The 15,186-nt window shown below is 36.7% G+C and overlaps 1 protein-coding gene across 11 annotated transcripts in view; it reads left to right on the top strand.

Annotated features, from left to right (window-relative positions):
- The window catches only part of LTBP1 (latent transforming growth factor beta binding protein 1), a 182,091-nt gene that overhangs the window by 57,019 nt on the left and 109,886 nt on the right, over positions 1 to 15,186 (top strand). For 7 of the 11 annotated variants that reach the window (XM_056488103.1, XM_056488100.1, XM_056488099.1 and 4 more), the window contains exon 5: positions 4,527 to 4,694. In XM_056488103.1, coding sequence (XP_056344078.1) covers positions 4,527 to 4,694 — 168 coding nt within the window. Of the gene's footprint in view, positions 1 to 4,240; positions 4,695 to 15,186 lie in introns of those variants that run through there. The other 4 variants (XM_056488107.1, XM_056488104.1, XM_056488108.1 and 1 more) reach the window with 2 other exon arrangements.

The following is a 15,186-nucleotide window of genomic DNA, read 5'->3' as shown; positions in this document are numbered from 1 at the left end:
TCCTTTTGCTTATATTTTCCATTTCTGCAGTTGTTGCTAAATCATAAATTTATCACAGCAGGAGTTTGCTGTGTTCATGATATTGTATCATAGTGACTTACGGAGATGGAAAAAAAGTCACGTACATACGGTGCCAACTTTCAACTAAAAACTCATCACTTTACACAGATGTCTTTTTTTTTTAAATCTGGCTCAAGACTTATACAGATTTTGGAAATTATGGGTACATTCTTCCACTGATCTCTTTTGACAAATGTATCACAGAGTTCTTAAGTATAAGTGAGCCTGGGCTAGGAGGCAGGATGATGGCGCTGTTGGCTGAATCTCATTGTGAATTTGCTGTCTAGCTGAGGGATGAAGATTTATCCATTATTAGTCATCTCGATTGTCCTGTCTTTATTAAAACAATCTGAGTCTGTCTCTAGTTTGACCATTTTTTTCAGTAAATTTGCTATTTATTTGGTGTTTTCATCATCTACTTTTTTTATTTTCCATTAGGCTTGTTTGTTTATCTGGTCTCATATTTGTATTTCTTCAGTCTGCTGTTACACTTAGGAGCATAGTGAGGTGTTTCATTTCCACATGTTTAAAATTGGTCTAGAAGAGTTTGATATACTTCTGTCTATATATATATATATGTATAGAAAAAAAATTATTCCAGGGGTGTTGTTGTAGCACTCTAATTTTTTTTTCCAAAAATGGATTTGAGTTAATCTAAGTTGCAGATTTTGTCATGCCTGTGTCACAGTGGCATCATCATTAGAGGTTCTGGAGTTTGAAGAAAATACTCTGTATGCTTCCTTAAAAATATACTGTCCTTTAACATGGGCTAGTCCAAAGTCAGAAGAAGTCAAGGCTATAGCAGTACCAGTACCAGTGCTTTTCCTAGCATGAAATCTAGCATGAAATCATGGGTTTAGCATTAATACTGCAAAATCAGATAACAGATAGAATAGTTTCTCATTTAGAATTGAATTTTCTTCTTTAGAGAAGAGGAGGGAAAAGAAAATTACAGAAGATGAGATTGAAGGAAGTCCAAGAGACTAAACTTGAAGTTTCTTCTAAAAGCTTCCTTTCAGGAGAGGGGCTTGTGGTCTTTTTTTCAAATTGAATCTGTATGTATTAGGCTTACTGTTAAGGTCCCTAAGCCTCAGAATCCGTGAGGATAGTGCTGTTTACTTTTCTGCAACTGCAGAAAAGAATGATAGGGACATCTCTGCCTTGAATCAGCTCCTCAAATGCTGATCAGTTTTGAGCTCAGAGGCCATAATTAGCTTTGTATCCATCCTAAATATCTTCAAAAGAATTGAAGTTAAAAGCTGTGGTGTGCTGGGGAGGGAGAACAAACTATTTTTATGGTTTTCATAAATCTAAGATGGAGAAAATCTTCCCTCTAAAGAATATGAAGGTATCTTATTTCTCTCTCTTTGCAATTGGCAAGGCAGGAATATTTGAGAATTTGCTTTATAGCAAAATAACTAGCATACAGCTAGATAAAGATATCATATGATGGTTGACCAACCAGCTAACAAGTCAAGCACAAAGGGCTGTAGTAAATGGGGTTACATATGGTCAGTGCTGTTCAACACAGTTTTGGGGGGGCCACAGTATAAGAACCCTGTAAAGCAATTGGACAGTGTCCAAAGAAGGGCCATGAAAACAGGAAGGGTCTTGAGGAGAAGCCATAAGAGGAGCAGCTGAGGTCACTTAGTCTGTTCAGCCTGGAGGACAGGAGACTGAGGGGACACGTCACTGCAGTTACAGCTTCCTCATGATGATTTGAATATTGGTAGGGGCTAAGGCTTCCATTGTGTGTTTTTAAGACTTCTTCTTGAAAAACTCCATTTAAGTACTATGTCAGGGATACTCTTTAGCTCTCTAGATGTTGATCTGTGGTTATGAAAGTGCTGTTTAATTATTACTCCCAAACTTGAATACTAATATTTTCTTATCCAAAAGCACTGAAAAGCAAATTTTACAATTTCTGTTGTATCTCATACTAAGGCATCTCTTTTACTAAAATAATTGTGCTACAGGATTTTCTGGTAAAATCTAAAATATCTGGTAAAAATAATTCTAAATTTTTGTTGTGAACACTATGCCCAAGACTTACTACAGCTCAGCACTCAACAACATAGTACAGAATATGTGAAGGGGAATTAAATGATGGTTTAGTTCATCTTTACTATTTCAAAAACATAACTATGGGCCTGACACTTGGTGTGCAAACAATCTATTGCACTTTAAGTTGGGACAACAAACCTGCTGATGTGTCCCTGTACAATTTCATGTCGAATTGTCATCTCCTGGATAGACAGAAAATTGCAGTACTTCTTAAAACTCACTAACCACGATTGTGCCAGGTGCTGTGTTGGGCTTATGGTAAAACTTTCTGTTCTTTGTGGACATGTTGTACAGAATATTTCTGGGTAGGAGCTGTACTGGGTTTGTACAAAATTTCTCTGGGTGTCAGGTAGAAGAATCAGACCCCATGGCTTCCACTTTTCTCCCATGTTCCTTCCCGATGCCATAGTGGCACAAACCATGTGGCCTCCATTCCTCCATTCAGTTTCAATATTTGCACTGCGAACTCCATCACATATTGACCTCTGTATTTTCTGCTCTCCCAACACTGACAAAGCCATATATATATGTATGCATGTATGTATGTGTAATAGATAGATATATATACTTTTTAAAGCTAAGCCAGAAAGCTTGTCTGGGTCCCCCAATACTGGTTTTTACAGTGTAGGCAGGACCAACTTTTGTGACTCAACTAACCCTGTTTTTTTAATTAGATCACGTCCTAAAGGAAAAATATTGCGAAAATATCTGAAAATATAAGATATTAAATGGACTCTTTCCTAGAAAAATATATATGTATAATTATGCAAGTAAAATATAAAGATGGCAATATTGCTTCTGACACATTTGCTTTAAAAAAGCAAAGCTTAAAAGTTCTACCCTCAGCAGTTCATAGGTCACTTATATCTGTTTATTGGTTAAGATGTATTCATTTTTGTAAGTAATGTGTGGCATCCTAGAATCTAAGATGTCTTCTAAAACCCCTAAAAACAAAATATTAGCCTTTAATCAAAATATTTTATTCCTGTATCTGTCAGGGCTCTTCCTTTTCTAAGCATTGTTTAAGGAAAATAAGGTGGGAGCATCTGTACTACAGCTGCTGTTCAAATAGACCAATGCCTTTACAGTAGACAAAACAATCTGCACAATTGCTAAATCTGTTTGTTCATGAAGAAATAAGAAGGCTTTATATGCTTTTGAAGTGGGAAGATTTTTAAGATTTTCTTGATATTTTCAAAAAAGTGTTTGTCTGCAGGGTATTTCATGAACTAGGTTAGGCAACTATCCAGCAACTTTTTATTTCTATGACATGAGGAAAAAAGGAGATTCTTCTCTTTCTGTGCGTCATTTCTTGGCATTGTTAGGCTTGATATGAAACTATGTATTAATAGTTTCCACAAAGATGCTATGGTATTTTTTAAAGAACTTGCTGGATTTATTAGTAATATGCAGAGGACAAAATGTTTTCTTTTTAAATAATTGCAAATGGAATCTGTCCTTTACCCTGTTTTTCCTAATAAGTAGTTTTAATTATTTTTTGTCTTCAGCTATTAGATATAGAATAAATACATCTGGTTTTAAATACCATTCTGTAAAAAGAAATTCTTATAACTAGCTTAATTGCAAATTAGTGCTTGTGCAGTCTTTATTACATTCAAGTTTTTTTAAAATGACTATAGGGAAGTGTGTGTATATATATATATATATAAAAAGAATCTGGCCATTTTTTATCTTTGATCTCAGTATTTTTAAAGCACTGATACTTCCCCACTCTTCTTTTCTGAGCTATTTATTACTAAAACAAAGACTGACAGCAGAGCTTAGTCTGTAATATGTAAATTCTTGTGGAAAAATAGTGCCAAAAAAATGTGAAGAAAAAATGGGTCCAGGCAGCTGCGTCACAAGGTTTGACCACTTCAGGCTGGGGTGCCAGGAGATTTGAGACAGATGTTTTCAGACATGCCGCATGCCTAAAACGTTTCCAGGGGTCGAGCTACAAATAGTGACTTAATAAGTGCAGAAACAGGAAAAGTATGTAGGAGTACACAAGAGTTTATTCACCTCTAGGTGCACAGCCAGCCTCTTTACATTACATCTGCCTGTCAGGGTTGGCTATTTAAGCTGTCATGCCCTTGGTATTGCTCTTTGTCTGCCTGTGAATAAAGTGCAGCATTGTGATTACTAATCCCACTCCAGTGACTTGACTTTAAATGTGGTTTTGGAGCGGATCCCGGAGTTCTGTTTGCTAAGCTTCCTACTCCTGTTTCAGAGACACCACTGGAGATCTATGAGAGAGAGCACTGCAGACTGCCCTCCTCCTGTAGACCTGTCGCCTTCCCCCCCCCGTGCCTTTTTTTTTTCCCAAAAAACTTTTCGAAGGAAATCAATGGATACCAAAGTGATCTGTTTATTTTTCTTTTTTTCTTTGCCTCCGCTGACAGTGGGAAATCACACTGGTCGCATCAAGGTGGTCTTTACACCCAGCATCTGCAAAGTGACTTGTACCAAAGGCAACTGTCAGAACAACTGTGAGAAGGGAAATACAACCACCCTCATCAGTGAAAACGGCCATGCTGCTGACACTCTGACAGCCACCAACTTCCGAGTAGGTAAGTACCCTGAAACTCTGCTTGTCCTTAGCTGTCCTCTCTTGACTAACAGAGGGAGGAGATGTTTTGTTATTAATACCAGTTGTGCATCTGTTACTCTTTGTTTGGAGGGCTGTGCTGAGTAGGAAGCATTGTGTGTTAGACAAGTTTTCTGGTGTCCTTCGGAAATGTTCCCAAAAGTTCCTTTTGTGTCAGAGGAAAAAGCTCCCATATTTTTCATCTGAATTTTCAGCTGCAGGGATGTAACATGCTAAGCTGAAGCTTTCGGTAAAATTCCTCCCTCAGAGTTTGTTTTAGTAAATAGGGAAAATGACAGATTACACAAAAAGTTGTGCTTCCTCTTTTTTACTTGTTTAATATGTATCAAATGCACATAAAACCTAGTGAACAGCTAACAGTGACTGTCTTCAAAAACTTGTTCAACAATTCCTTAAAACTACAATCCCTCTTTAAATATGCAGCAGCTTAAAACTTTTCTTACTGCTGAAAGTAAGTCAGATTTCATATTTGGCATTTTTAGGAACTGGAATAATGTTAAGCCTAATTAAAGTTATTGAAGCCAGTAATTTCTTTGTTAATATTTATTCTTTCTGCTTGCTCAGTAAGAGTATCAACAGTATGCCAGACTAAACCCTGCTACTCTTTGACTCTGTTGAAACAAATCCTGAAAGCTACCTAGGATAATGAATAGCATATTTTCACTGTATACTAAATAGGCATTTGTGTGCAAGTATTTAACTTGTGAGTTAAGATATACAGATTTATGGGTACATACCTAAACAAATTAGTAATTTCACATTTTGATACCCTGAACTTCTCTTGGAAAGTAATTTTGTAGTTATCCTGAAAATATAATGTTGTATTCTGAAAAAAAAAAATTACTTTGCAAATTTCTAGTCAAAGAATGCCAGATATGAACACTGTAATTTTAGTCTCTGTCTAGAATAAACATAGAGTTCAGGCAGTGCTGAGGCTGGCCAATATTGCCGTTTTTCAAGTGCAGTGTACTTCATGCTCTGAGGGTCGGGGAAAGCTGTTCAGAATTATTATTCTTTTCTTCTGGACAGATGATAGAAAGAGCAGTTCCCTCTTTTAACACTCCTACTAGGCTGTCAGGCTGTGCAGGAAAGCTCTTGAAGCTACCAGCTCATTCCTTCATAGTATCCATGTTTGTAAAAATGTATGTGTTTTGAACTAATAGTAAAACCAGTGTTTTAAAACAAGAATAGAGCAAATTTTGGGGTTTGTGGCTGTTCAGAGGCACAAAAAAAAAAAAGTATTTTGTAAAGGAATGGTAAAGCTTATGCTTTTTATTTGTATTTACTGCCAATGCAGATTTTTACAATGTTTTTGGCAAGAACCCCAGCTAAGTAAGTTTTTTGTTTTATTTTCGGACTAGCATAAAAGGATAGGCTTATTCTTCCCCCTTTTCATTTGACCTAATTTTTCTATTGAAATTATGAAATGCTGAGAACAGGCAGTCATGTAATTTGTCTGCTATGTAAATCTGTGCTGTAACATGACCTTCTCTCAAATACTTGAAAACTTGGAGAGTGGAAATTGACCTGTGAAGACGTGTTCCACACCTTCCTTCCTGGCCTCAGGCCACGCAGCTCTGATGCACTGGGTACAATGGGCTGCTGGAAACATTCAACAAAAGCAGCCTGTAACAGTATTTGATGGAAAGATAAGCGAGTCTTCTGTTGAAAAATGTATAAAAGCAAGTTGCTACACATGGATAAGGATTTTTAACCTGCCTGTTAGCTATCTTCCCTACTACATTTAAAAGACAAAAATGATTAGTACAGATCTAGGTATTGTCATTTTCACAGAAGAATGAGAAGGTCTGAACTAGCACTTAAAGGCTCTCCAATTAAAAATAAAAATGCTGCATGAACTTCTTAATAACTAGAGGAGAGGAATCCTATACCTGTAGATTGAATTCTTTCACCAGTCACGGTTTTCAGGAGCTTTTGAATCAGAGTTTAAAATATATACCACTGAAATAATTTTTCATATCTATTCTCTAACTAGTGCCTCTCACTAGCTTAGGCTTGTCCTGATGTCTCCTGACACATAAAGCAGAAGTAATTTGTGTCTTCCAAGATCATTAACTTTTGTTATATTTAACAGCTGAATTATGTTTAACTTGTGCTCTTTGCTTTGAAGTCCATGTTCTAAGCTTCTTTACTTAACATTAATCCAAAATGTGTGGAAATTCTTATTTAGATGACTTGGTATTTAAAAATGCAGCCCCGAGGCAGAATGTCATGTCAGGAAATACATACTTAGCACAGTGAACAGTACTTTTTCAATATGTTTTTTAAAAAATATTTGTTCTTCCTAAAACCAGAGAAAATAGTCACATGCCCTATTTGGAAACAGAAGCAGCATTCTAGTACACAAGATTGAATTTGGGTTCTTGGATGACAGATTAGTTAGACAGCAATTTGGTTTGTGCTTAATAATAAATTATTTCTGATAATGAGCCAGAGCAAAATTTTTTGCTTCTTTTCAATTTTGTGCTGAACTTTGTAAACACTGCATTTTCAGAAAGAATTAGTTGCAATACCTTTATACAGCTACTCAAGCTTTATCATGGATTATTTCAGATTCTTAAAATGTGCTCAGTTTATCAATTCAGCTGAAGCTTGGTAGCAGAGAGCCCAGGCAATGAACAAATCCTGTTTCCTGAAAATTTTACACAGTATGGATAAACCATTAAAAACAAAAACCCACAACAAGGGACGAATTGGGGAGAATGCTGCTTTTCAGGTAGCTGAGATTTTTGGCTGTGGTGAGGAATAGCTCCTAGCACTGCAATTTAAGGTGATGAAAGCTTGGTATTTAAAAGGAAAAACCTCTTTGATTGCCAGGTTGCTTCACTGAAACTTTGGGTTTTTTTGCAGTTTAGTTTTGTGAATGGGATATGTTGCAGTTAAACTAACCAACCTCCAATATTTCATTGGCTTGGAGAATGAAAGCATTTAATCTGAGTGGAAACTTCTGTTGCATAGATGAATCTTACTATTCTAATGGATTGATGCATGTGCAGTTTGTATGGTATTTCAGTCCTGATATATCTACTGAGACTTGTAAAACACAGTTGATATGTGTGCATAGGAAAGGATGGGAATAGAGTAGCACATGAGGTTTCTGTCTCTTTCATTGCTGAAGTTACTCAGTGAGGTGTCCTGTTTCTACTCAAAATTATTCCACATTCCAATTTTGAAATGAGTTCTCTTCCTGTAAGGAGTGGGAGGACAATGACTAATTTGTAACTGTAAAATGAAGCAATAAGGAATTAGTGAATCCCCAAATTAATATTTTCATGCTCCCCCCCCGCCCCACCACTGTTGTGTAAATATATTTCATTATAGATTTACATTCTATTTTTTCCCAAGGGATCTGTGCTTCATTCATTGAATAGGAATGACAGAACTTTGTAAAGGAAGCAGTCATTTAATACTTAAGTTCATATTCAATGTTCATTTGCAGCCCTGTAACTCATTTAAAGCAGTTCATTCAAACTGTTATAAATGATCAGTCAAAGCTGCATGTTTGTCAATGAATGTGCATATCTTTCTGTAAAAACATTGTGTCTGAGCACTTGGCAGTATCTGTGTCAAGTAAGGAAACAGAATCATATAATTATAGAAGGGTTTGGGTTGGAAGGGATGTTTAAAATCTCCGAGTTCCAACCCTGAGCTGTGGGCAGGGACTCCTTCCACTAGACCAGGTTGCCCAAAGCCCCATCCAACCTGGCCATGAACATTTCTAGGGATGGGGAATCCACAGCTTCTCTGGGGCAACCTATGCAAGTGCCTCACCCTCACAGTAAAGAATTTCTTCCCCTATCTAATCTAAGTCTACCCTCCTTCAGTTTAAAGCCACTCTCTGTTGTCCTGTCCGTGCCCATGTAAAAAGTCTCTCTCCAGCTCTCTTGTAGGCCTCCTTTAAATGCTGGAAGGCTGCTATGAGGTCACCTTGAAGCCTTCTCCAGGTGAACATGGTGTCTTAAGTAAAAATATATCTGGTCCTTCCCATTTAATCTTAAATTCTCAAACTTTCAGCATGGAATACCTGGACCTTCTGTACTGTGTTACAATAATGCTCAAATTATGTTGCCTCTTGAATTTTGGCATTTCTCCTATTGGAATTTTCTATCAAAAAATTTTCCAACTTTCCTGTGTTGACTCTGTGTAAATGTTTTTAGATAATTGAGGCTGTCCAGAAGTTTCCAATTACGTATAGACCGAAAGTTCCAAGAAGCAGCAGAAGCATTTTGCTCAAATTTTATTTGGTCTTCTGTTGAAAACTGTGAAAGAAAATTTGACCAATATATTTTGAAACAATAGGTTATTCAGAGGAAATTTAGTAAGAAACCCACTATGTAATTATTATTCTAACAGAACTTCCTATCTAGGAAAGAATTTCGTAAGCATAATTATTTAGAATTGTGAAAATTCAAAGCAGTTATTTTAGAAAATGTTGGCAGAATTTCTGAATTTTATTCAGACCTATATGATCATGAATTGCTGTTAGTGTTGTAGGAGTTAGCACTGTATTTTATTCAAGCACTTAAGACATTATTGAAGAGTAGTGTTGGTTAAAAATGGCAAATACCTGTTGGCAAGCCAGCCAACTGCCTTATTTGCAGTTTGTGTATGACAGTAAGTCCAAGAGAAATGGTTGGTGTTTTCTTGCTACCATTTGGTATTGAAGGTGTCGATTCTTTGCTCCATATGACACATACTGCTCATGTCCTGCTACACTGAGGAACTGCAAGACTGATATTTGAGGAGCATTTTTTAGTATCCTTTTGGTGAAAAGGCATATTTTAAATAGTATTGGAATCTAATTTGATGACATGTAAAGGCATAGGAAAGACCAACATCTTGTGGAAGTGTTTGTGTAGATTTGTGAGAATTTACAGTCACAGTCTCTTCTGGCAGCTTGTGAAATACACACTATTGAGTTTTTTACGCGTTACATTTTGCTCTTTTGTTTCACTGGGTTTAGTAAGAGATGCTAGAAAGGTAACATGTTAGACGAGACACTTTCTTTTCTACTTTGAACTGGTGTTTGCTGTTTGGTGAATGGAGGCAGCCTGTGTGGTAACCCATCATGTATGACCTATGTAAATCTACCCCAGCAAAACACTCTTCCTGTGGCTTCATCCGAGATGTAGCAGATAAAGGTGTGGAGGATTTAAAATAATTGCTAACACATGTCATGCAGAGATTTTAAAAATTTATTTTGGTAACATAAGTGAGAAGTGATTTTATTTTAATTTTTAAAAATGTTTTTATTTTCAACTTTGTGTTCCATCAGACAACCTAATTGAAGAGAAGTTTATTTCTGGAATAACTGCTTAGCTCAAGAACAGCATATGATAACTCATAGTTTGTTTTTAATGAATATTCTCTGTAGGTAAGAGTCAAGTGTTACTTTGAAATATCCTTGAGTTTTGCACTTGAACTTGCAGATCTGAAGAAGTTATGCAAGAACTTTATTATTCCTTTAGTATTATCACTTTTGTCCTTTTACTGCCTCTGGTAGCTACCTTGTAGTCTTATTTGGTAAAAGCTTTGTTTCTACTGTTCTTGCAGTAATTATAATTTGTGTCCTGTCAGGCTTTGTTGGTTTATGCTTTTTCTGCTGCCAGATGAAATATTATTTCCTTTAATAGGCACATGAAAATTCCAGAATTCTTGGGCAATTTGGCTGAAAGAATAACTTTTTAAACTGTATTCAGCAGTAGTCAAAGAAGTTGGTCAGTGTATCAATGTATGTGTCTCAGGAAAAAAAAATTAAGAGAAGGACATTAGAATTTATCCACTGCTTTATCTGGTAATTTGAAATTTACAAATGATGACTATGCTAAAAATATTCATGTAGCAAGATTGTAATAGCCGTAACAAAATGAAGGCCAGGTATTTTTCCTCAGACAGTGAATTGAGTAGCTAAAATAATGAAAAATAACAGCAGACCTATTATTATAAATTATTATTTGCCTTATAGAAGAAACTAGGAAAAAGGTATTCCCTAGCCTGAAGAGCCAGTGCAAAATTATTTGGGAGGAGCCCATTATGATCATCAATTCAAAAGATATTTCTTTATTCCAGTTTCCCTTTGTTCTGTAAATCAATCTGAGCTGACAGCACAATGAATTATTTTACTTAGAGTCCAGGTAGTATAGTATAGGCTTTTCTAATCTGAAATAGTAGTGCACTACAATTCTATCCTGTAATGTGATTGTACCATTCTATAGGCTGAGCAAAGCTCAGGGTTTTAATGCATTTTCAGTTATGGCCTCCAGTGCTCAAACTACAAATAAAAATTGTATTTTAACAATTTTGTTGGTTTTAATATCCACATCTGTTCAAAAAGAATTACTTATTTTTTTTTACCCCATGTATTTCTCAGAACTTGTCATCAACAAATAGTTCTGGTTTCTGCCATGGAACTTATAGCATCTGTGAGCTTTTTCTTCATAATCTTAAAATAATTATTCAAAATGGACATCTTTACCTCAGATTCCAGTGGAGGCCATATGCTGATTTATAGAAAAGAGATTGTTCATTCAGATTATTTTAATGAGGTTGACCTCATAAAAGTCTGTTGGCAACTTGTTTCCACTCCCATGCTCACCTTAAAGATTTCAGACCATCACCATGAAGCAAAAGTCCATCTACTCTCAAAGCACTCCCCAAACTGTCTATTACAGAGAACACAGTTTTGGATGTGCAGTCATAGGAAAAGCCACAAATGGAAGTGGTACCAAATCCACACCTGCAGCCATTCAAAAACACGTGGAGTATGTTTCCCTCAAAGTAAAGCAAAAGAGAATACAAAGCTAGAATGCAAAATGTTTAATTTTACTGTATATGGTTTTAATTTATAAAGATTAGTTTATGTACATCTGACTTGAAGTACTGTAAAAAGAGAACTAAGAGTGCATTTATTTGAATGATTACATTGTTATATATTCATATAAACACACTACCTTGTGCAGCTATAGCTATGTTATTGCTAAACTAAATGTCTTTGCACATACCTCACTGAAGATCAAGTGTATGCTAACTTGGCTTAAAGAAGAAATTGCATCTAAGTTATACAAGTACAGAAGAAAGAGTCTGAAAATTTTCTCTACATGTCCACATATGGCACTTATCATTAATAGATTTCTTAGCAAATGAGTTTGTATTTACTGTGTCCTGGGCTTAGCAGAGTCAGAAGGAAGCAAGCAGCCGTCACTGCTCTGTTGATCACAGTCTTTGCCCATTCAGCCTTTCTACTGCTTGTTCTGGTTTTTTATTTTGCTCCAGATAATTCTCATCTCTGTGTCTATGTAGCCTGTATAGTGTTCATCTATCCATTCCACCTCTAATTAGCTCTTAGATTTGGGTATCACTGTAATTGAGAGTGCTACTTTGTAGAAGCACTGGGATTCCTGGATTTTTATTTTGGAATATTATTTTTTCTTCATAATGTACACACTTAAATTTAGAGAGGTTTTTTTTATATCCATAAAAACCTGTCAAGAGGGTGGACCATGAACTTTCAACCAGGGATTTGTGAATATGAATCAAGTTGAAGTCTATAGGAGCTGTTAAACTTTTTTTATCCCCACTAATCTCTTGTGAAGTCTTGAGAGATTCTAGTTAATGAATAGAAGGAAAATTGGATATTTTCTATTTGAAGAGGATTGAGTTTTAAGCACCCAAACAGAGTATTTCTCATCTAATTTTCATCTAAATAATTTTTAATTTCACATTTTGGTTGTATTTTTTGTTTAATTCAAAGATGTTAAGATGAGCTATGAAATAAAATTTTTGTATTTGAAATTGCTCAGATATTTCGAGTTTAAGGAAACTTTTAGCAACTGATCATCTCATAATTTAGAAATTAGTTCTTTGACTTCTCCCTGAGAGAGACTGCCTCTGCCATAAGATGTATAGATCAGTAGTCTCCAAACCTTTTTGATTGCACTTTCCTATCAGTAAAATATTTTTGAACACTCTCATCTATATGTATACCTTTATAAATTGTATACACCTAGTACTGTATATATAATCTATTTGTCCTTTATAAACCATAAACAAAATAGAAAATAAAAATAGATGAGAAAAAGACTAAGTGAAGTCTTTGGAAAATTCATTTTATTTATTAATGGTACAAAACATAGTTGTTTCCTGCATCCCAGTACATTTTCTGGAACAGTGTGTGGGATGAGCACACGCTGCTTTGGAAACTGCTGGTGTAGGTAAACAGGGGAGACCAGCATCACAACATAAGCTGTAGTACTAGCTTTCTGCAGTTAATGTGTCCATTGCATCTCTCTTACTTATTGTTTGAGTATATCAAATTCAGTCTGTTGTGTGAGATGCTAAACACAGAAAGTGTCTTGTGACAAGTGGGAAAAGGGATTTTTTTCACACTTGCACACATTTCAGTGCACAGGGCTGGGTACAACAATGTGATGTGAGGCTTCTCAGTGAGATTGTACATAGCACAGAGAAAATTGGTGCATGGTTAAATTGCTTGGAACTGGACGTGACCAGGCAGAGCCTTGATTTTTAGGTTTACACAGCTTGTGCAGCAATTGTTACATCTTTTATGGTCATAAGCACCACAAGGAGAGGTGGAGTTGTGTGTTTTTTAATGAATTTCCAGCTGTACATTCTCTGCAGAGTAATCTTTATCCTTCCTATTCACTAGCAGGGACTCTTCTTTCCTCTCTCAGAACTCCAGGATTTGAGTCTCTAGCTTTTCACTGGTCTCCTATGACCTAATTTATTACTCAAACTCTGAACAATAGCCATCCCATTCTCACGTCGTGTCACTGCTGCAAGGTCAACTCCCTAGAAAACTTTCCAATAGCTTGTGATGGAGCCAGTGCCAGAAAATCATAGCCTATGTTTTTAAACTCCTCCATGAATGCCTGGATTATGAGCTGTTATTTGTATGCTAATGAATATCCACTTTAAACAGTCTGTTCTTATTTTACTCTTCTTGTAGATGTTTTTTCACTAAGTGAGCACTGTGGTAATGCTGTGGTATTCAGAGACCAGTCTCCTGATGTTTAGAAATTTTTGTAGTGACTAAGGTTTCTGTGGCTTTTCTTTTTCTATTTTAAACATAATTTTGTCATTGGAGGATGTCTTGTGGTATGGTGGGATGCAGTAGATTAGTGTTTATAGACCATTTGGATCTAAGTTTGGGGGTTCATCTGGCTCACCAAACCATAGCAAGATGCCTCAGTCAAGAGCTTGGTTGTTAGTGGGTGATGGGATGCACCCGTGTGGTCTGTGGATGTCCTTACTGGCCTGCTGGGCCAGCCTGTTTTCACTGACAGACCAGGAAACCTCAGATAACAGCTCTCCTAACGTGTGTGCCTCAAGAAGGCACGAAAGCTTAAATGGGAACGAATCTCAGCCATTGTGATTTAACCCAGCCAGCAACCCATTACCATGCAGTCACTCACTTCCTCATTAGCCAGACTGGGGAGAGAATCAGGAGGGTAAAAGATTGAAAACTCTTGCATTGAAATAAAGAGCTTTAATAGAGAAAGCAGAAAGCCAGGTATGTAAGCAAAGTAAAACAGGAATTAATTCACTTCTTGCCATGGGCAGACAGGTGTTCAGCCATTCCTAAGAGAGCAGGGCCCCATCACACATAGCAGTGACTTGAAAGATAAATATCATCTTTCTGAATGTCCCTCCCTTCCTCCTTCTTTCTCTCAGCTTTTTATACTGAGCATGATGTCATATGGTCCAGAATATCCCTTTGGTCCTTTGGGGTCACCAGTCCTGGCTGTGTCTCCTCTCAATTTCCTGTGCATCCCCAGTTTCTTTGCCAGTGTGGAAGTGCACAAAGAAGAAAAAACCTTGGCTCTGTGTAAGCTCTGCTCAGCAATAACAACATCTCTACATTATCAACACTGTGTTCAGCACAAACCCAAAACACAGCCCTGTACCAGCCACTGTGAAAAAATTTAACTCTACCCCAGCTGAAGCCAGCACATCAGCTTAAGTATCTGTTATTCAGCTGATAGAAATTGTAAGGATTCTGATGTCCCTGACCAGTGTCAGCTTTACTAGTTTCAGCTTTACTAGTTCTGTGGTCTTCAGAGCCTTTGGATAACAGAAACATCCCCAGTGTTCCTCAAAACAAGTTTCTGTTTTGTCTGATGGTGATCGTGTAGGTGGATATCTAGAAGGAGCTCTTTTCTATGCCTTATGCTACTGGCTGTTACTCCATGCAAGAGTTCAGTGCATTTTTTTGAAATAGCCTAATTGGACAACAGTGTCAGAGCAGAGGATCAGTTCACTGACTTCTTCAGATTGTAACAGTGCATGAGCAACGACAGCCTAGTATCATTATGGTCACATTACTCATTAGTCCTCTTGTCCTTAAAGTTGGGTTGGGCTGTTCAGCTGGCATCTAAAGGGAAGAGTATAGTCTGGAAGGATCATGGATCAATAAA

This window comes from Oenanthe melanoleuca, chromosome 3 (assembly GCF_029582105.1).
Source record: "Oenanthe melanoleuca isolate GR-GAL-2019-014 chromosome 3, OMel1.0, whole genome shotgun sequence".
Classification (NCBI taxonomy): Eukaryota; Metazoa; Chordata; class Aves; order Passeriformes; family Muscicapidae; genus Oenanthe; species Oenanthe melanoleuca.
This window is presented reverse-complemented; position numbering and strand designations above follow the sequence as displayed.